Source organism: Chlorocebus sabaeus, chromosome 8 (genome assembly GCF_047675955.1).
Source record: "Chlorocebus sabaeus isolate Y175 chromosome 8, mChlSab1.0.hap1, whole genome shotgun sequence".
Lineage (NCBI taxonomy): Eukaryota > Metazoa > Chordata > Mammalia > Primates > Cercopithecidae > Chlorocebus > Chlorocebus sabaeus.
Genome location: NC_132911.1, coordinates 39246359 through 39270005, shown reverse-complemented (window position 1 = coordinate 39270005; position 23647 = coordinate 39246359). Strand labels below are relative to the sequence as shown.

The 23647-nt window shown below is 38.5% G+C and overlaps 1 protein-coding gene across 1 annotated transcript in view; it reads left to right on the top strand.

Annotated features, from left to right (window-relative positions):
• The window catches only part of LOC103215663 (A disintegrin and metallopeptidase domain 3-like), an 87350-nt gene that overhangs the window by 42629 nt on the left and 21074 nt on the right, over positions 1-23647 (top strand). The window contains exons 12-16 of the mRNA XM_007962249.3: positions 484-667; positions 17161-17259; positions 17990-18185; positions 18682-18769; positions 19043-19223. Coding sequence (XP_007960440.3) covers positions 484-667; positions 17161-17259; positions 17990-18185; positions 18682-18769; positions 19043-19223 — 748 coding nt within the window. The remainder of the gene's footprint in view (positions 1-483; positions 668-17160; positions 17260-17989; positions 18186-18681; positions 18770-19042; positions 19224-23647) is intronic.

Here is a 23647-nt window from a genome sequence, read left to right as displayed (position 1 = left end):
GAGATTATTACAAAATTACACAAAATTACACATTAAGCAATATACTTGAATGTGTAGAAATACAAAACTTAAAGTAAAAGGAATCTAGAATTTGTACAATTTACATACCTCAGTATTGGAATAACTTTTTTGATTAATTTTAACAAAGAACAAGTAACTATGATTTTTCATTAGTGCAATCAACCAAATTTTGTTTCTTAATGTTGACAATAATAGGATATACCCAAATGGAGCTTACTGTGTACCAAATATTATTAAGTGCATTACCATTTTAACTTTCTTTACTCTCTCAGTGTCTATCATATCAAATTACAATAGAAAATAATTTATTTTTTACTTATCACCTATATTAAAAATAAAAGCACCCTCTTCTCCTTTTGGCTCTTCTCTAATTGAAGTAGTTCAGAATTCGTAGTACTTTGTTGAGGAGTATTACTTTGATTCTTTTAGTACATTTATCTAAGAAGTACAATTTAATTTTAGACGATCCCATGGTATGAAGTTTTTTAGCAGTTGCAGCATGGATGGATTTAAACAGATAGTTCTGCAGCCTGAACTTAAATGTTTTCAGGATAAAACAATTTCAGAAATGACTTACCAAAAATCTGCAACTTGTGGCAATGGAATTTTGGAACCTACAGAGCAGTGTGATTGTGGCTATAGAAAGGTTAGTGGCAAAGCTTACAGGTTATCCAAAGATTTGTTCTTTCATTATGTTTTGTGTTTATTTTTTATTGAGTCTATAGATATAAATATGATATATATAAGGAGGAAATTTTTAAAAAGTATTTACTATTTTGTCAAATATAAGATAGAGAGATATGGGGCATGCAATAACTGACTCATCCTAAATTTGAAATGTTTAGAGTCTTAAGTCCCGGGTAAGTGTGACATCAATTTAAAAAACAGATTTTTATCATTTTAGAAGCAATGGTAGCAATATCGCTTTTTAGTACCACACACATCAGTAGCATCAATAATATCATCATCTAATCATCCCTTAAATTCCACCAAAGTGACTACATTGGTGGCTAAGTTGCTACATGTGTGTTTTCATTTATTTTCTTACCTCCTAATTTTAGTCCTTGCATCTGTAGCAACTTCATTGATGTTAACTTGCTTCCAAAGAATTAGACTAATTATAGTCTTTGGTTCATTGTCATTTATGATAATATACATGATACAATAATGATACATCCATGGCCCAACTATCCCTAATTTTTCACCCTTTTCTCTATCCAAAAAGTAAATTCTATCCATATTTTTAATTTAACAATATCATTTTATAATTTGGCCATAGTTTTTATTAGCTTTGAATTTTAGACCATTTAAAAAGTGTAGCCTAATCTTCTGGGACTGTTTTCTTCATCCCCTATATTACTAACAATATCCATGTAATTTTGTGAGACACAACTCATTTATTCACTTTTTGTGTAATAATCCAGTATGTATGGAAATATACAATTACTGATTTTTTCTATTTATGAGCAGTTGGAGTGCTCATAGGTTTTTTCCCCCTCGCATTCTGAAGAGTTTTATTATGTCTTATATTTAACTCTTGATGTACATAAGCATCTTCTGGCTACACACTTAGATGTAGAATTTCTGGGTTATCAAGTGGGTGGATCATGCCTTGGCAATGGGAAATTTATTTCAAAACTAAATGTGCTAATTAACACATCCAATGGCTGTTTACTGTATAACAGTTTGTTTTTTTTATACCCTATTTAGCACAAAGTATTGCCGGACTTTGTCATTTTTCCCAGTGTATTTGTGTAAAATATTATCTCTTTGTGGTTTCAATTAGACTTTCCTTAATTGCTAGTAACATTGATTATGTCTTCAAAGTTTTACTAATCCTGTAAGTTTTCTTTGCTGTGAAATGTCTGTTCTTTCCTGTGAAAGGTTTATTTTATTTGTATTTTCTCCGTTTTTTGTTTTTTTTTTTTTTCCTTTGGAATCGGAGTTTCGCTCTTGTCGCCCAGGCTTGAGTGCAGTGGTGTGATCTCAGCTCACTATAACCTCCGCCTCCTGGGTTCAAGCGATTCTCCTGCCTCAGCCTCTGGAGTAACTGGGATTACAGGTACCTGCCACCACACCAGCTAATTTTTGTATTTTTAGTAGAGACAGGATTTCACCATGTTGGCCAGGCTGGTCTCAAACTTCTGACCTCAGGTTATCCACCTGCCTCGGCCTCTCAAAGTGCTGAGATTACAAACGTGAGCCACCATGCCCCACCCTTTTCCTTTCTATTTATTTATATATTCTCATGCTGATTGATATATGTTAAATGTCTTTCATATTCTTACACTTTCTTCAATATAATTTTTATGTAAACAATTTAACTACTTAAAACATTAATGTGTTTCCATTGAAAACTGCATTATTTCAGCTTAGTAATATGTTTTTGTTTGACTAGTGAAAGTTTTGCTCTTTCTTCATGGAAGCTCTTTTTTTTCCTTCAGTTTTCACTCCATGCTTTGATATGGATATATTTGACTATTATATTTCAAGACCACTAGTATTTCCTTTTATTAAGAAATCCAGTTAATTTTTCATTGCAATATTTGACATATTTAAAATTTCCATTTGGTTCTTTTTTTAGAGATATCTTCCATTTGTGAAAAGAAAAACTTTAGAGAAATATAGCAGTTTAGCGAAGCACAGTATGATTCATGAATTAAACAGCACTCAGAACCAGGAGAGCTTCATCTTAACAATACTGTGTGGGAGATCTTAAGCCATAATTGGCCATATAAGCCACACCTGCATTCCTGACCCAAAGAAAACATAAAATAATAAATGACCCATTGTTTTAAGCCTCTAAGTATTTGCCAGGCAGCAAATACTTACAGATAACACATAGGACTTAATGTGTGTTGTTCTGTTTTTCTCGAGATATATGGCATACCTTTTATCATTTTCATTTAGATATGCAATCAGTTTGTAGTTTATGTGTGTGTGTGTGTATACACACACATATACACATGAAATTATTAAATTAAATATTCACAATTTATTTGAAGACTGTCCTTTCTTTATTACACTGAATCATACCCTTGATCATCAATCAAGTGAACATATGTGCATGTTTCTGCTTTTGCTCCTCTTGTACCAATAGTACACTATCTTGATAAATACACATTTCTTTTTTTATTATTATACTTTAAGTTCTAGGGTACATGTTCACAATGTGCAGATTTGTTACATATGTATACATGTGCCATGTTGCTGTGCTGCACCCATTAACTCGACATTTACATTAGGTGTATCTCCTAATGCTGTCCCTCCCCCACCCCCACCACACAACAAGCCCCGGTGTGTGATGTTCACCATCATTCTGAGCAAATTATCTCAAGGACAGAAAACCAAACACCGTATGTTCTCACTCACAGGTGGGAATTGAACAATGAGAACACTTGGACACAGGACAAATACACATTTCTTATTAACTTTTGAGATATTGTATTGTATATTCTTTACACTGTTTTTCTGGTTCATAGTTGTCTTGAGTATTTTGGGCCCTTTGAATTTTATTGTAAATTTCTGACTTTTTTTCAATTGGTACCAAAAACAAAGTAGACTGATCTCCTGAAAGATATTGCATCGAATCTTTAGATATGTTTGAGGTGTACACCTCCATTTGTTTATGTCTGATTTTTTTTTTTCTCAGCAGCATTTTGTAGTGGGAGGAAATTATTATTTCCTGTGAGAGGAAATCTATTTCTAAAGTGTTCAGAGTAATAACTAATGGTTTTTGCCAGGACGATTACTGAGTTGACAGGTCCAGCAAGCCATAAAATTCAGAGGGGTAGCTATGGGCTTGAGCAAAATACACAAGAGAGTCTTTCTTTTCCTTGACAGTAATGGAGACATTCATATTTAACAAGATGTGGCTAAAGGAAACTATATTAGTGTGCAGAACTTTATCTTGGGTAGCAGCTGCCTACCTGTAACATTAACAAATCGTGTACAGAGGGACATGGAGAGTGGAACAGTAGTCACTGGAGACTTGGAAAGGTGGGAAGGTGGGAGGAGCGTAAGGGACAAGAAAACACCTTTTGGGTACAATGTACTCTATTTGGGTGATGAGTAAACTAAAAGCCCAGAAGTGACCAAAACTGCACTTGTACCCCCTAAATCTATAGAAATAAAAAATAAGATCCTTAAATTAAAAAAGAGAAAGGTCTCAGGTTAAGGTTTTCTTAAGAAAAGTTTCCTTAATAGGGGTATCCAGTACTTAGATTAAGAACAGTGGTGATAGCCCGGAATAAGATGATCACCAAAGCATTGTGAGTCGACAGGGTCAGCCCAACTGTCCCACAAATGAGAGCTGAGACTTTAATTTTTTCTCCTTCTACTCTTGACTCCCCAGGGTCTAAGGTGTTCGTTACCCACCTGCCATAACTGCTCTTGTTTCATGGCCACATGATCAGATAACCAGTGTCTGTAGCAACCACTTTACCCTTTCTCCTTGCTCATCACACAAAACCAAACCAAATAGCTGGATTCATTCCCAGGTGGTTTGGCAATTTATTGCTTGTATACCTTATGCCATCTTAAAACATCTCCTATCCACTGATGTGTGGGCCGAAGTCTCATCTATGATCTATGAACAAAAGACTGTGAGGTCCACAGAGGAAAGAAAGGATACTTTACTTTAGAGAGAGAAGCAATCCACAGCTTGGGAAATGCCCTTTCAGGGAAAATCAAAAGTGCATGTTCCACAGAAGGAAGGGGGAGCTGATACATATCTTACAGAGTCAGCCTTACCTGCATATTAAGCAGGGTTGGGGAAAATCTGTGAATATTTGTGAAGGAAGTCAAGTGCCTGCACAGTGTGCGAAAATATATGTAACATGCACTCAATGTTCACTTTGGTGTAGGGTTTTAGTATTAAAATGAGGCAGAATTTGGCTTTTTACATCAAAAAGAACCAATAGGACACAAAGATAGTCTGTGCATAGTCTCTGTAAACTGCTTAAAACTGACTTGAGATTTGTGGCTGTTTATCAATAAATGACCAGTCTTCTGTTCAACTGGAGTTATGGCAGGACTGCAAGGCGCAGGCATCGGGGGTTTTGGGGGTGTTGACTAGCATTAGCAGCCTGTCAGGGTCAGCTGGGAAATTTCCCAGCTGCAGTTGTTTCAGGAATGCTTTTCAGGGGTTTATTTCTGCTTAATTACCAGAGAGAAATCTTATGGCAATTAATGACACTGGGATATGTGACTGATCCTCCATCCTGCTAGGGATGAGATTCTATTTTTTGCTAAATCTCATTTTAGCCACAGGGAGTCCATTTTGGCTGCCTGTTGGAATATTTATATTCATTATTTTCCCTGTTAGTTGAAACCCGCTGTAGGCAGCCTTGATGACCAATTTACAGCGTGTCCCATATTGGTGCCAGGGTGGCGTGGCTACCTGTTCTGAGTATATCAAGTCCCTTGAAGAGACTCATGTGACAGAGAGACTTAGCGCTAACTGTATAACTTAGGCCAGGCAGGGGAAAAGGGTAGACAGGTTATTGCGGCACTATTCACAATAGCAAAGACTTGGAATCAACCCAAATGTCCATCAGTGACAGACTGGATTAAGAAAATGTGGCACATATACACCATGGAATACTATGCAGCCATAGAAAAGGATGAGTTTGTGTCCTTTGTAGGGACATGGATGCAGCTGGAAACCATCATTCTTAGCAAACTATCACAAGAACAGAAAACCAAACTCCGCATGTTCTCACTCATAGGTGGGAACTGAACAACGAGATCACTTGGACTCGGGAAGGGGAACATCACACACCGGGGCCTATCATGGGGAGGGGGGTGGAGGGAGGGGGGAGGGATCGCATTGGGAGTTATACCTGATGTAAATGACGAGTTGATGGGTGCTGACGAGTTGATGGGTGCAGCACAGCAACATGGCACAAGTATACATATGTAACAAACCTGCACGTTATGCACATGTACCCTAGAACTTAAAGTACAATAATAATAAAAATATATATATATTTTGTTGGAGATGGGAGAAAACTACAGTCTGGCAGGAAGATTATTAAAATGTTTTACAGAGACTAAGTAAACAAGCTTGTGGCTGGTACCTGTCAGTGAAATACTTCACAGACTCCAGTGACACAGGGAAGTCATAGGCATCAGGGTTACAGTGGGAGATTGTAACACTTGTTTTTAACTAGCACAGCTGTCTTCGTACGTATACACATTCCTGCACCAGAACAGCACTGTAGGGATGAGACTGTAGCTAGGTTTGTAGGTTTATTTTATCTATCAGTTGAATACCTTATGTTGCCATAATTCTGATTTTAACAGTAGACTTACAGTAGTTGCTTAAGTAATTTAACTATTAGGAAGAAAAGTATGATGAAGACTGTGATTATAACAAGCACTTGAATGTCAGCGTGAAAAGAATGTTCCAGTCTGACAGGAAGCCTACTAAATAGATGGAGAGGATCAGTAGTTTGTATATCTCATAACGATTTTGCTTGTTTGGAAATTCTTTTTATAGGAACCTCTACTTTATCTGAGGTGTTGATGTAAGTGTAACCAGTTACATGGGCCACTGTGCAGACTCTTCTCTGTTTGGCTAGGAGAAAATTTAAGGCAGTCGTATTATTTAGTATTACTTGAGCAAGGGAGTTCAGAAACTTTTTGTTGCGCTCTAAGGCTTTCTACAGTGTCATTAGCTATCTAACCAATGGTAGTGGATGGGTTTTTGAATTATATCTCTAGTAACATAAACCCAAGCACTTAGAAGTAATAGTTCTAGGATGTTTTTACCTATATCATCTTTACATCCTGTTAGCATAGACCTTTTAGTTTTATAATAAAGAGAGAGCAGGAATCTTTTCATAAGCAAATCTGAACCTTTTATGTGTAATCTGTTGAGGCAATGGTGTGCCCATCCCTATCCAGGCAGATCAGACCCTATGTCCCATGTAAACACAAAGCCTGGTGAAGGCACAATCAATGCCCTCAACGATGTGTTCACTAATTAATTTATTCATGGTAAATGTTGACAGTATTGAATTGAATCATGAATCATTTGAATAGTAGGGACATACTTTCTTTATTCAATCTAGACTATATTTATCTATCCAGTAGTTTAAAGATCGAGGAGGTCTACTGGTATAGAATGGGTTTCTAACATTAATAACATGGGACAAATTAAACCAGGAAGTGGTAATATTTGAGTCTTGAGGCAATTGGACTCAGAGTCAACAGGGAAAGCAGTTGGTCCAGATAAGTGGTGATGTTAAGGATACATGAGAAGTCAGTGACAAGTATTGTCAATGTCACATGTTTACCATAAATGAATGTGGGAAGTTATTGGTGAATCTAACCATCTGATAAGTTTCTTTTTGTAACAACACTTTAGGGCAGCTTAGCCAAAGTGTTAACCGTGTCAGTCTATGCAGTGAGACCAAGGGGCAGTTATAAAGAAGAGAGTAAAATGTATTTTGAACTGGACTAATCAACATAACCATTCACAAAGCTCTGGAACAAAGAGTTTAGCCAGGCAAAAAGTCTTCTAGTTTTGCAAAGGCTTATGGGTGTCTAAGTATTGGAATACACAGAACTATCCCAGCATGGCGTAAGATATCCAGGATAGATAAGACTACTAATGTTATAATAATGGAAACAGTTATAAAGTAATCATAAAGACTGGGCACATTAGTTTAGATAAGTAAAGCAAAGATAAGTGTTCTATTTTACATTGGATAGTAACAATCATGAAAACTCATAAAGTGATAAGAACAATGAATATTATAAGGTAAATATAAACATGGATTCATCCAGACCATATAGGCCTGGAGTTTTGTGAGAGGGCAGTCTACCCCAGTTGTCATCCTTTTCTTGTCTTGGCATTGAAGCTTTAGTCAACCTGAGGTTAGTGTCAGATATTGATGCTGAAGTCCAGTTCTCAGCAGAGTCTGGTGTTGTTTTTAGGTGAGATATACGTACTCAGGAGTTAATGACCTGTATCTTAGCAGCACAATGGGTTAATTAAGTGTACTTGAAATGCACCTTTCTAGTGGGATTGGAGGGAGTCATTCAGCAATATCTCTTCTAATATAGAAAGTCTTTAGGCTGGACATTATGATATTGGGGTTCATCTCCTGGTTGATGACTGTAAAGGGACTCACAACCAGCTGTTAGTCTTTAGAGCCTTAACAAGTCCTCCAGGACTTGGCAGCAGGTCAGGAGATGTCCTTGTATCTGAGTAGGGGAAAATATTTCTTCGGTTAAATATATGGATTGACCTGTGACCACCACAAAAGGGGAAAAGCAACTCTGGTGGGGATAGACTTCACAATTACCAAAACCAGAGGAAGAGCTTTGGGCCCGGGCAGATTGAAGCTGCTTGTAATTTTAGCCAATTGAGTTTAATATTCTCTTGGTTCATTTTACAAGCCCAAAAGATTGGGTGTGGTAAGCACCACTGAAATGTCATAGAACAGGCCAAACATTAGCAACTCATTTTAATGCTTGGCCAGTAAAATGAGTTCCCTGATCACTATGGAACTTGGTGGAACTCCATAGGTAATTTTCTCATGAAGTACTTTGGCTACTGGCAGCACTGTGGCTTGTCTGCAGGGGAAAGCTTTCCCGCTGTAAAACTACATATCTATCATGACAAGTACATATTTGTATCACTGAGAAAGGGAATATTGGATAAAGTCAGTAGTCAGTTTTAGAAAGGCCCTTTTCGCAATGGGAATTTGCCTGGGGTAGCCCTTAAGGACTTCCCTGCATTGTATAAGAGTGAATTTTGCCTAATAAATTAACTTGAGAAGCAATCACCAGGGAGAATCCCCAACAGCACTGTTTACACCATTGGATCCTTTGGTCAGAACTCTAATGGTGGGGTTATATACAAAAGTAAGAGTGACCCTTGGTAAATTTTTGAGAAGGACTGAATGTCTGTTAGGGTTAGCCCATAGTTGGGATCTGGGATTATAGATACAGCCTCGTTTTGTCTAATTTTCCTTTTCAAGTTCTGAGCACTTTTTTGAGATGTTGTTTCAAGAGATTTTTTAGAACAGGATGTAAGGATGGAGCCTGGATTAAGACAGTCATAACAGAAGAGGGGGTGTTGTTTAAGGCTGCAGACTTAGCTGCACTCTCAGCTAGATGTTTGTCTTTGCTATTTTTGGTATGTCAAAAGGAATTGCCTTGAATTTTAATCATGGCCAGAGCCCTAGGAACTTGAGTGGCATCAAGAAATAACAAAATGTGGTCTCTATATCTGATGAGCAGTCCAGAAGAGGTTAGAAATCCTCTGTTTCCAGAGAATTCCAAAATCATGAGCAACCCAAAAAGCATACCTGCTATCTGTGTAAATGTTTGCAGTTTTATCTTTGGCCAACAGGTAAACTCAGATAAGATCACTGAATTCTGCCTGTTGGGCAGAAGGCCTGATTCAATAGTTTGCAGGGAAACAACTGCAAACCTAGCTTAATAGAAGCCAGTAGAGTCTCTGAAAAAAGGCCCATCATTCTACCAGACAAAATCAGAATTGGGTAAGGGCATTTCCTTTAAATTCATATGGGGTGAAAGAAGAGTGTAAAGGTAATGCAGTCATAGAGAATCTTCTGGTGAAGGTAAAAGAGGAACAGAGTTGAGGAGATTACAACAGAAAATAGGTTGGGAAAGAGAAGTATTTCATAGGCAGTCAGTAGCCTGGCTGAAAGATACTGGATTTGGCGAGAAGTGAGAAGGGCTTTAATTGAGTGAGGAGCATAAACAGTGAGAGGAAATCCCATTACTATTTTTTCGGTGGCTTTTATAAGGACGGTGGTTGTGACAACTGCCTTGAAACATGGTGGTAGCCCCGGATAAACACAATCTAGTTTGGCATTCTAGTAACCAGTTGGGTAAATTATTACCTCCATGTGGTTGAGTTCAAACTCCCTCTTGCTCATGAACAGAAAGGGGTAAAAGGGAGTTCATAAATAGAGTGTCCCAAATTGGGGGGCAGAGGGTGTTGAGCAGAGGACAGCTTATCTTTCAGAGACTTAAAGTCCTGTTCACCATTGGTAGTCCAGGTAAGGGGGTCAGGAGAAGAGGCCTTAATCAGGGTATATAAAGGTTGTGCCAGTAAAGCAAAATTAGTGCTCTAAGCTCTGCAATAGTCCATGTTTCCTAGAAAGTAGCCCTAAGTTTTGTCTTTTCATAGTGGGAATGGGGAAGTAAAATATGCCTTGAAGACAGAAAGGGTTGACGTTGAGTCCCAAGGGGTCAGCAAATGTCCAAGAGATTTAATTGTCATCAAAACTGTAGTTTATCTTTAGAATCTTTACGGCCCTTAAGACATAGCTGGTGACGTACATGGAGAGTGTGTCAGTGAGACAGGTATTTCATAAGGGAGAACACAAAAGCAAATCACCAATGTATTGCAATAGAGTTGGGCCATGTGAGAAGGTTATGCCTTTTTTTTTTTTTTTTAATTATACTTTAAGTTCTGGGATACATTTGCAGAACATGCAGGTTTGTTACATAGGTATATATATGCCATGGTTGTTTGCTGCACTCATCAACCCATCATCTACATTAGGTATTGCTCCTAATGCTATCCCTCCCCTAGCCCCCCATCTCCCCAACAGGCCCCAGTGTATAATATTCCCCTCCCTGTGTCCATGTGTTCTCATTGTTAAACTCCCACTTATGAGTGAGAACATGCAGTGTTTGGTTTTCTGTTCCTGTGTTAGTTTGCTGAGAATGATGGTTTCCAGCTTCATCCATTTCCCTGCAAAGGACATGAACTCATCCTTTTTTTATGGCTGCTTAGTATTCCATGGGATATATGTGCCACATCCAGTCTATCCAGTCTATCCATTGGTGGGCATTTGGGTTGGTTCCAAGTCTTTGCTATAGTGAACAATGCTGTAATAAATATACATGTGCATGTGTCTTTATAGTAGAATGATTTATAATCCTTTGGGTATATACCCAGTAATGGGATTGCTGGGTCAAATGGTATTTCTAGTTCTAGATCCTTGAGTAATCACCACACTGTCTTCCACAATGGTTAAACTAATTTACACTCCCACCAACAGTGTAAAAGCATTCTTATTTCTCCACATCCTCTCCAGCATCTGTTGTTTCCTGACTTTCTAATGACCACCATTCTAACTGGTATGAGATGGTATCTTAATGTGGTTTTGATTTGCATTTCTCTAATGACCAGTGATGATGAGCTTTTTTTTCATGTTTGGTGGCCGCATAAATGTCTTCTTTTGAGAAGTGTCTGTTCATGTCGAGAAAGTTATGTCTTTTAAGTCAGCCTGTAAGATCTGGGAAAAGTATGTAAGGCTTTCAGTGCATCCTGGAGGGTGCACTGTTCAGGTGAACTGATGGCCCTTCCATGTGAAGGCAAAAAGAAACAGACTTTCGGGGTCAAGAGGGATGGTGAAAAAAAGTACTACAGAGATCAACAGCAGAAAAATATTCGGTGTTAGAAGGTATATTGGTTAAGAGGGTATGTGGAACAAGAACAACAGGATGCAAGGGAAAAAAAATGTTATGAATGACTCTAAGATCCTGGGCAAGTCTCCATTCCTTTCTATTAGCTTAGAAACAGGTAGAAGGGGTATGTTACAGGGACTGGTATAAGGGACTATAAGTTCCTTGAAAATGAAATTATTGACAATGGGTTCTATACCAGCTAAAGCCTCATGGTGGAGGGGATATTATTTTATGTTCAGTAGAGGTTTGTCAGGATCTATTTGTGTAGAAATTGGTGGGGCTGACTGGATCAGGCTGACATTGGTATTGATTTATTCCCAAAGGATTTCAAACAGTTTCTTTAGAGCTAGATGTCCATCATCAAACTGGATGACTGGAGACTACTAAGGGGAATACATGGCTGAGGTCAGAGGCTGAAGTCTCAGGCAAGGAGACCTTTACAACAATGTCTCCTTTATAGGTGAAAAAAAACAAGCTTGGTATTTTTCAAGAAAGTCCCTTCCTATTAGGTGTATTGGGGCAAAAGGAAGAAGCAAAAAGCTGCAATGCCAGTAAGAGGCCCTAGTTGGTAAGAAACTAGTTCAGACTTGAAGATAGTCTTAGATTGGTTAGTGACTCAGCCATATGAATAGCTTGGTCATTCAAGCTGGGTGGTTGGATTTTAAAAGGAGTCAAGGTTAAACAGATGCAGTGTCTGTTACAACTTGGACTATTCTGTTGTTAATTTTTAAGATAAACCTCTCCCAACCGATTGACTGAAAGGAGAGGAAAAATCTCCCATGTCTCCCTGGAGTACCCCTAGTTCTGATCAATAAATATTTCTCTTATTGTTTCCAAGAAGGGAGCTTCTTTATCTTATTGGTGTCCTTCTGAAGCCCTCATTTATATTTTTTACAGTCTCATTTCAAATGCCAGAAAAAGCAAATTATATCTCTTGCAGCAGATGAAACTAATTTCTAACTATTAAATGGAGTTTGCTGATATGGGAGAGACTTTACGAGTTGTTGAATATGCAAGGCCATGAGTTTATCTGTGTTTCTTGCCATTCTAGTGCCTTGTTGGCTTTAGCCTCTTTTTTCTTTTCTAGGATTTTAGAGAGGTGATTGGCCAAAGAAGCTATATCATAGGGTCTCTTAGAAGGCCAGTTGGGATCATATTGCTTAGCCAGGGTGCTAAGGGCTTTAACTTACTTGAGGGAAAGTGAGTTTAAAAAGATTTATAATATCATCAGTTAGATCTTTGATACCAGAATTTTGTAGAAAGCCTTTTGAATCAGCCAGGCACAGTCGCTCACACCTATAATCCCAGCACTTTGGGAGGCCGAGGTAGGTGGATCACCTGAGGTCAGGAGTTTGAGAGCAGCCAGACCAACATGGTGAAACCCCTTCTCTACTAAATACAAAAAATTTACAAAAAATAGCCAGTTGTGATGGTATGCGCCTGTAATCCCAGCTATCCAGGAGGCTGAGGCTGGAGAATCACTTGAACCCAGGAGGTGGAGGTTGCAGTGAGCCGAGATCGTGCCACTCCACTCCAGCCTTGGCAACAGAGTGAGACTCCGTCTCAAAAAAAAAAAAAAAAAAAAAGAGAAAGAAAGAAAAAAGAAAAAAAAAAGTGTTTTGAATCAGTCAAAGGAATCAATAACAGATTTGTCTTTTTTCTGAGTCAATGGCGTTCCAATTAGTTTGTCAAGAAAGAGTGCCGAGATGGCTTTAATCAATTCAACAATTGTTTTTCTCACCACTTCAAAGGCTATTTCCTTAGTATGCTGAAAATCATCTTGGGGCTTAGTCCAGTCATCTAAACACATCCATCCTTGGGTTAAGACATTTTCCACTAACATTTGAATCAACTAGTGAATATCAAGAGGTCCTGGCTGGTAAACATTTATAATCAAACTAAAGCAGCATTCAAACTCAAGCAAGTCTATTTTAGGATTAGAAAAATCTTTGACTAATGCTGGAAAGCTCAGACTTTGTCCCAGGACAGTAAGAGGTAATCTGCAAGCCTGGTTAGCAATCCTTTTAAAAGGTGTGATCAGAGGGGTTGCAGAATTAGCAACTGGAGGGGGTTGCTCATGAGTAGAAGGTGAAGGAAAGAAAGGCAGCTCAGAGAGAAGTGATTGGTAGCAAGGGGCTAATACATATGGGGGTGACATTGGTGGAGTTCAAGGAGAAAGGCAAGAAGGCACAGTGTCCTTTTTAGTTTTGGATTTAGGGTCCGATTTAGAAGGATTTTCAAATTTTTTAAGATCTTGATTAAGTTTTGATTTAGTCTCATTTAAAGGGGCAACTAGGGATCCTTGATTTCACTTAGAGCTTTCCTTTTAGCAAATGAAAAAGACCTCACATTGCTTTTGAGAGGTGTGGAATCTTCTGTTCTTTATTGCGCATGTAGATAAACTGATGGAGACATATTAAAAGTTCCCCATTGTGGCCAAGAAAGCTTTAAGTTATATCGACTTATTTTTATCCAGGATACCAAATATTAACAAGAATTTTTCCTATAGTTTTTAAACATGTGTAAACCCCAGAGTCTCTGATAGTAGTTGGTCCAAAACCATTTCCATACTGGGTAAGTTACACACAGCACTCACCTAAAGAAGGTGGCCTTCCCAGTGCAACCTCGGTGCAGGCATCCCTGCTAGACTGCAGGTGGACTGCAGGCCACAGCTGAATGGGCAGACTTTTCTTAAAGAAAACAGTTCCCTAGATTTCAATCTAAAAGCATGAACTCTTAGATTCAATAGCGCTTACCCGGTTCTTGCCCAGTGTAACCAGGAAGCAATTGAACTTAGGAATTTTTCAAGGCAGTGCCAAGAAAGAAATCAGGGGCCACTGTGGATCCCATCCCATGTTGCCAGAATTGTTAACAAAAGACTTTGATATCCATGAAGGAAGAAAAGGAAAAGACTATTTTCAGAGGGAGAAGCAATCTGTAGATTGGGGAACATAGCTTCCAGTGAAAGCTAGAAGTTCATTCTCTGCAGAAGGGAAGAGGGAGGTGGTATATATGTCTTACAGAGTCAGCTTTACACACATACAGCGCAAGATTGGGAGAAATCTATGAATATTCATAAAGGAAGTCAGGCGCGTGTACAGTGAGTAAACATTCGTGTAACATATGTTCTACATTCATTTCACTTTTAACTAGCACTAAAATGAGGTGGAATTTGGCTCTTTATGTCAAAAGGGGACTGTAGGGCACAAAGACAGTTTGTGTGCCATCTCTGTAAGTTGCCTAAAACTGGCTTGAAGTTCATGAGTGTTTATCAATAAAGAATGTTTATAAGACCAATCTTCTGTCCAGTTGGAGTTGTGGCAGGACCACAAGGTACGGGGGAGGGTTATCAGCTGGCACAGAGTTAACTATACCAGAATACATGACTGCCCCTTCATTTTGCTAGCCATGATATTCTGGTTTCTGGTGTGTCTCATTTTAGCCACAAGGAGTCCACTGGGGAGGACTGCCAATATGTCTGTTAGGGATACGTTAAGAACCTGTAAAATCAACACAAGTTATTTACTTACAAGCACAGCACACACAACCCCATTTTGAAAAGGAGAAATAGACAAGAAGAAATGGGTAACAGGCCTCAAGCAAGTCTGAAACCCAAGGGAGCCAATGATGGGCATTCAGACTCCTGAATGATTTCCTTTGACGACATGTCCTGCATCTTCTATAAACAGGTACAGGGGGCTCCAGGCATTGGGTCGCCCCATCCCTATGGTTTGGCTGGGCTCAATCAACCCAACACCACCAGACTGGCATTGCATGCTGGTTGCTGTATAGTTCTGGGGTCTCTGTGTTAGTTCCACTCTCACAGTTCCACTAGGCAGTGCTCTGGGGAGACTCTGTGGTGGCTTTGCCCTTGCAACAAGTCTCTGCCGGGCCTCCAGGCTTTCAAGGACATCCTTTGAAATCTGAGTGGGAGCTGCCATGCTTCCACAGTTCTTACTTTCTGCAAGCCTGCAAAATTAGCACCATGTGGATTCCACCAAGGTTAATGACTTGTACCATCTGGAGCTGCGATAGGAGCTATACCTATGGCTATTGCAGCTGAGGCCATGGTAGCTGCAGGGCATTGTGCAGCAGGGCCAGGAGCAGTATCCTGAGGTGGAATTGGTTAGTGAGCTCATGGAGAGTGCCCTGGACTTGTCCTTTGAAGCCATTCAGCCCTCCTAGGCATCTGGGCCTCAAAGGTATCTGAAATGCCTTTGGGGCCTTTCTTTCATTGCTTGAGGAATAGCACTTGGCTTTTGTATTAGTTCATTTTCTCAATGCTATAAGGAAATACTTGGTACTGGGTAACTTATAAAGAAAGAAAAAAGGTTTGATTGGTTTATCGTTCTGCTGGCTCTACAGGAAGCACAGCTGGGGGAGGCCTCAGGAAACTTACAATCATGTCAGAAGATGAAGGGGAAGTAGGCGTATTTCACATGGCCTGAGGAGGAGGAAGAGAGAAGGAGGAGGTGCTACACACTTTTAAACAACCAAATCTTGTGAGAACTCTGTCACGAGAACAGTTCCACAGTGGAGTGGTGTTAAACCATGAGAAACTACCCCTATGATTCAGCCACCTCCCACTAGACCCCACGTCCAACACTGGGGGTTACAATTGACATTGTAGGGAGAATTGGGTAGGAACACCAATCCTAACTGTATCAGCTTTCTTCTATCTTTGTTAATCTCTTAAGCAAAGGTGTCCCTGTGCTACATCCTTGGTTTTCTCTCCTGTAAATGTGCTTTCTTTCCTCACTATACTGCCAAACTATGAATTTTTCAAGTTTTTCTGCTATATCCCCCTTTTCTCTAGCAGTTTACAATAAGAAATTAGAAGCAACCACACAACATTCTGAGAACTTTGCTACATAAAATTTCTTCTGCCAATTATCCTAGTTCATCACTCTTACGTTTCGTCTTCTGCAAACCCCTCAGGCATGGTCATAGTTCAGCCAAGTTCTTGACCAGTTTATAGCAAGGATGGCCCTTGCTTCCAAAACCTTGTTCTTCAGTTTCATCTTAACCTGATGAGAATGATCTTTTCTATCCATATTTCTATCAACATTCTGGTCATGAGCATTTATCTAATCTCTAAGAAGTTTAAAACTCCCTCATCTTCTTGTCCTTTAATCCTTAACAAGAATCTGTGCTTTTTATTCGTATTTATTTATTGATATACAATCTTGCTCTGTCACCCAAGCTGAAGTGCAGCGGCCCGATCTCGGCTCATTGCAACCTCTACCCTGACTGGGTGATCACAGGTGAGCCACTGCACCTGGCCAAATGTAGGCTTTTTCTATCCTGCTCCTCCAAATTCTTCCAGCGACTCCCCTTGAGAGGATTTGATAATACGGAAAAGTACTTATGGCATAGTAAGTAAAAAAAATATAAAAACTTGCATGCATGCTTTCATAAACAAAAATAATTTTTTTTAAATTGCACTAAATTTTTAATAGATCAATTTCTTCAGAATGAAATTGTATTTTCATTGTCATTTGTTTTTTCTTATAAGGAAAGTATATTAAGTTTAAGTGAAGTGGTGTAAAAATACAGAATCCAAAAGTCATGGTGTGATTAGAATCAAGTTGGAGAGATACTTTATTTTGAAAATAAAACTATTTATTTGACTAAAATTTGATGTAAAACATTTAAATTTATTGTATTTGCTTTTAGGCATGCACTTATAAAAAATGCTGTAATCCTGCAGATTGTACTCTAATTGGATTTGCAGAATGTGGCAGTGGACCATGCTGTAACAATAAAACTTGTACGGTAAGTTTTAGTACCTATTTCTTTTTCTTTCTTCCCCCCCCCCCCCCCCCCCCCCGCCCCCACCGAGATGGAGTTTTGCTCTTGTTGCCCAGGCTGGAGTGCAATGGTGCAGTCTCAGCTCACTGCAACCTCCACCTCCCAGGTTCAAGTGATTCTCTTACCTCAGCCTTCAAGTAGCTGGGACTACAGAGCATGCCACCACACCCAGCACATTTTTGTATTTTTAGTATAGACAGAGTTTCACCATGTTGGCCAAGCTGATCTTGAACACCTAACCTCAGGTGATCTGCCCGCCTCAGCCTCCCAAAGTGCTGGGATTACAGGCGTGAGCCACCACACCTGGCCTTTATTACCTGTTTCTAATGAGTGCTTAGATATTCCTACAGGTAATTTTTAAATAAAAACATTAATATTGATTATGTATTGGTCAGTTGTAACTGGATGATGAATGTCCAAGCAAAGAAAAATAAACACAAACTTAGGTTAAAATTGAAGATAGGTCTGGCTTCATGCTCTAGTGAGTGTTTGTTTCAAACAGGAATTTGATTCGATGCATCTCTTGGATATCCTTGCTTTTAAGCTGGCAATTCTCAAGCAAGCATTCTCAATATATAGTATAGATAGGTCATTGGAGCTCCTTGTTTGATTTAGTCCATTTCGGTTCTTGGTAGTGGAGGTAAACCGGATTGAGCCTGAAAAATAAATGTATTTGTTTTTCTTTCTCTCACAGATCTATGCAAGAGGCCATGTCTGCAGAAAAAGCACAGATATGTGTGATTTTCCAGAATATTGCAATGGAACATCTGAGTTTTGTGTACCTGATGTGAAAGCTGCTGATTTAGAATCCTGCAGTAATAAGACTAGCTATTGCTTTAAAGGAATATGCAGAGACCGGGATAGACAGTGTTCACAGTTATTTGGAAAATGTAATTGTTTTACCTTTTTTTTTTTTTTTTGAGGTTTATATTTAAACTGTAGCTATTCTAAAGTCAGTAACCCACCCAAGAGCCATCCCTGAAAGTGTTGTTTTACATTCAAATTTGGAAATAAAATTGCAAATCAAAGCAACTTTGAATGATGTCAAGAGTTAAAATAGACCTGATAGCTACAGGACACAATAGTAGGACATTAGTCTAGCTGAAAGTGGTTGTTGCAAAGGGAGTAGACTATTAGAATAGTAGATAAGAGAGCAGGTGACTGATTTCTTAATTATCTCTACATTATAACATGAATTTTTCTCTTCTCATGTGTGTAGTTTTCAGTAAGTGCTTCTCCTTGTAAAGCCAGTAGAGGACATCAAAAATTTATAGCAGATTACACTGACTGGACATTGTTGTGATCTAGATAGCTCTCTATTGACTTACCACACTTTTACCTTTTAATATTTTTAATATAAGTAACTATAACTTTGTATGTTTTCAGTTTCTAAGTCTGCTAATCTTCTGTGTACAGAAGAAGTGAATTTTCAAAATGACAAATTTGGAAACTGTGGTCAATGCTGTCCTTTTTTGTACGTATTTAGAAAAGTATACATCTTCCAAGTGCATATGTTGTGTTTTGTGTATGTACTGCAAAGAGTGACTTGAAATAAATAAGAGACAGTATCTAGTATATGCAGATAGATTTATTTGTTGCATTTAATAAGGCATTGTGTGCTGTGAAGAGCTTTGCTGTTATGATCTGAGTAATATTTTGAATTATCCTCACTTCTGAATTGTTATTAACCTAATAATTGCGTACCTGAGTGACAAATTGGTAACGTTTTTCTGTCTTATGTTGCTAGTGATATCCTTTGTGGAAAGATTGTTTGTCACTGGATACATTCAGAACTAGCACCAATGACAGACTTAGATATACAATATACTTACCTTGGAGGTCATGTATGTTTGTCGGCACATGCAAGAAATGCTTCAAAACAATTGAGGACCTATACAGAAGATATAACTGCGTGTGGTCAGCAAAGGGTAAATAAAATTTTTATTGATACTATATATGGTGGATTTGTCTGTGAGTGTCTGAAGTGTATGTATGAGAGAGAGAGAGATTGAGAGGATGCTTAAATTTTCATTTATAATTAATGCTACAAATTTTGGTTACCATATCAAGATCTTAAGATACACTGATCAGAATTTCAGCTGGTTAAAGAAATTCTTGCTTTACTATCCGTTATTTTTATTAAATTTTTACTACCGATATTTAAACTTGTTTCCTCTTGCTTGAGAATCTAAGACTCCCTGTTAGGCCAGGATCTGATCTGTGATGATTTGTATAAACCAAGAACAAAAAAGAATAAAATAATGCAAAAAAATGTCAGGACAACCTGAATAACAAGAACTTTAAAGAAAACAAAACCCAAAAAGGCCAAGTATTTTGTCTTGTAGTTATTGACAAAAAATTAATTTGGTTACAATTGAAGTAAAGCAATTATTTTCTTATTAACTTGCTCTCCTATTACTTCTTCCATAAGCATATTTTATCTAAAATGTGGCCTTCACATAAAACAGGACAATAAAACATAGCATTTAAGCCTTTTTAATTTTTGTTCTTCTTAAGAATTTTGAGATACCTAATAAAGTCTTTTCAAACTAGTAGCACTGAAAAATAAGTTGACTAATTTAAAAAGTATACAATTATCACACATTTTTATAAAAATAATTTACATATAAAATATACTTTTAAAATAAAAGATACATTTAAATGAAAAGTATACTTATCTCAGAATGGGAAAAGATAGTCACACATAAAAGTAATGAATTAATCAAAGGAACATACTGATGCTGACTATATCATAAAGTAATATGTCATCCCTTCAAAGACCATATAAAACAAACTGAAAAAATATTTACTATAAATACAGAAGCATAAATACTTAAATATATTAACTAATTGCATCTTTTATATATAAAAAGTATACTAATTTTATCTTTTTTATATATATAATATATATATTATATATAGCATAACGCAGAACATGTTTGGTTTCTGTCTCTGACTCTTGACACACAGCTTCTAATAAAACCCTTGGAATTTCCTAAGCGATGGGAGTGTTTTTTGTTCTTGAGAATGAATAAACACATTTCAGTCACACCTGAAACTGTGCTTATTTCCATCAGGTGATTTAGGGTGGGACCCCCAGCTGGCCTTAGAACAGGGCTGGTTATCAGGATGACCAAGTGATTAGAGGGTTGGGGCTTTCAGCTTGACTCACTGGACTTTTGGAAGAAGAGAGGCAGGGCTGGAAATTGATCTCTATTAAAACCCTTGACAAAAGAGATTCAATGATCTTCTGGGTTTATTACATGTCAATTTGCTGGGAGTGTGGTGCCGCTGGAGAAAACATGGAAATTCTTCTCGTCTCCTCCAATACCTTGCCCTAAATATATCATCCATGTAGCTGTTCTTGAGTTGTATCTTATATAATAAACCATTAAATATAAATAAAGTATTTTCCTGAGTTCTGTGAGCCATTCTAACATTGTTACACTGTGGAGGGTATCATGAGAACCCCCAATTTATATCTGGTCTGTCAGAAGTATGGCTTACCTAATACTTGCACCTGATATGGGGCCAGTCTTGAGGGACGAAGCCCCTTAGCTTGTGAGATTTAATGTGTCTTAGTCAGTTGTTGTGTTGCTATGAAGGAATACTAACACTAGGTAACTTATAAAAGAAATAGGTTTATTTGGCTAACAGTTCTGCAGACTGAACAAGAAGCACAGTGCCAGCATCTGCTTCTGGTGAGGGCTTCAGGCTGCTTCCTCTTGGTGGAAAGAGAAGGGGAACTGGTATGTGCAGAGATCACATGATGAGAGAAGCAGCAAGAGAGAGAGGAGGGAAGTTCTAGACTCCTTTGGAAAAAAAAAAAAAAAAAAAAAAACCAGCTCTCATGAGAACTAACAAAGTGAGAAGAGAGGTCCATCATTACTAAACAGATAGCAAACAAAACAAACCCAATGGATCAACAGGACAAAAAGTTTGTTCTTCAAAAACATAAAATTGATACACTACTGAAGCAGGATATTTCCCAACCCTTTCGCGGGATTCACGACAGGGGTGCCCTGTTGACTCAGCCTGTTGCTCTCAACTCCTCGCGGGAGGGAGCACAGGAGCAAAGGAGGCGGGAACTGGAGAATAGGAGCGCAGAAACCGGCCAGCCACTGCGGTGCTGGCAGGAGTGAACTCCACTCGCTGGGACCTGCTGCATTCCACCCCTCGCAGGAGGGAGCGTACAGGTGAGCGGGTAAAGGAGCCGGAGCAAGTGCTTTTGGGTGTGGCAGAAACAAACTCCCTGAGGGCCCCACAGCAGCATCTAAGGGGGGTGCCTGCGATCCTTGAAGCTCCAGAGGACATGTTTCAGTGCTCTTTTAGCTCTGCAGTCTGCAGATGGCTTAAGTGTTAACAGCTCAATGGGCCGGCAGATGTCGTCTGCCAGCGAGGGCAAAGGGCCAGTGTGGCAGCCTTTTGTATCCACACTCGTGGCTCCTTGAGCTCTTGCCTGGCATCCAGAAAAAAATGAGGTCGCTCAAGCGAATTGAAGGATGGTAAATGCGAGAGATTTTATTGCCAGGGAAAATGGCTCTCAGTGGAAAGGGCAGCTGGAAAGGGGACGGGCAGGTAATCATCCCCTCAAGTCAGGCATCTCCAGCTGGACTCTTCTCCAAAGTTACACCGTCAAGCTGCCCCTCTGAAGTCAAACCATTTATCTCCAGTATCCGGCTGTAGTCCCCAGTGTCCAGCTGCTTCTCTCTGCTGGCTGAGTCTGGGGGTCTTTATAGGCACAGGGTGAGGAAGTGGGGTGGGCCTTGGATGTTTAGGAAAAGGCAGCATTTGAGCGGGAAAACAGGGTTATGAGTTCTCACTTTGGGCTGCGGTCTCAGGCTTTTCGGCTTGAGGGTGGGGCTTTGCCAGGGACCCACCCTCTTCTGCCTATGATTTCTCTGCACCCTGTCCCTATCACTATCAGCTAGACTAAAGAAGAAGAAAAGATAGAAGATCTAAACAAACAAAATGAGAAATAAAAAAGCAGGCATTGTAACTCACCACAGAAATACAAAAGATTATTAGCAACTATTATGAACAACTTTATGCTCACAAGCTAGAAAAGCTAGAGGAAATAGATAAATTCCTGAAAACATAAAACCTACCAAGATTGAACCAGGAAGAAATACAACTCCCAAAGAGACCAATAATGACTAGTGAGAATTGAATCAGTAATCAAAAATTATCCCAAGAACAAGAAAAAGGCTAGGACCATATGGATTCACTGCCCAATTCTACCTCCAGTATAGAATTACTAATAATTAGACTAATAGAATAATAATTAGAATAATACCAATCTTTTTGAAACAATTTTTAAAAATCAAGGAAGAGGAAAGTCTCTCTAACTCATCCTACAAGGCCAGTATCATCTGATACCAAAACCAAACAAAGGCATAAAAAAAAGTAAAGACCAATATCTCTGGAAAACATAGATGCAAAAGTCCTCAAAAAATACTAGCAAATCAAATCCAACCGCACATCAAAAACATAATACATCGTGATCATGTGGGATGCATCCCAGGGATCTAAAGATGGTTCACCACATGCAAATCAAAAATTCGATCCATCACATCAACAGAATGAAAGAAAAAAAACCATATGATAATCTCAATTGATGCAGAGAAATCACTGTATAAATTTCAGCATCTCTTCGGATAAAAATTTGCAATAAACTCAGCATACAAGGAACATTCTTCAACATCATAAAGGCAATCTACAACAAACATACAGCCAACATACAACCAACATTATACTTAACAAGGAAAAATTGAAAGCATTTCCTGTAAGAACTAAAGCAAGGTAAACATACCCACTTTTATCACTCTTACTTAACTGGAAGTCCTCACCAAAACAATAAGGCAAGAGAAAATAATAGTCATCCAGACTGGAAAAGAGGAAGTAAAATTATTCCTGATGATTGAGCTTTTGTCTAGAAAACCCTAATGACTCCACCAAAAGAAAACTTTTAGATTTGATAAATGAGTTTAATAAAGTTTCATGATACAAAATTAATAGACACATGTTAGTAGTGTTTCTATATACCAATAATGATCTAGCCAAGGACAAAATCAAGAAGACAGCCTCATTTACAATAGCTGCCAAAAAATAAAATTAAATACCTACGAATATATTTAACCAAGGAGGAGAAGGATCTCTACAAGAACTACAAAACACTGAATTAAATAAATAAAATAAATTACAGATGATGCAGACAAGTGGGAAAACATCCTGTGCTCATGGATTGGGAGAATCAATATCATCAAAATGACCATACTTGTCAAAACCATCTACAGGATAAGGATTCAATGCAATCCTTATCAAAATAAAAATGTCATTTTTCACAGAAATA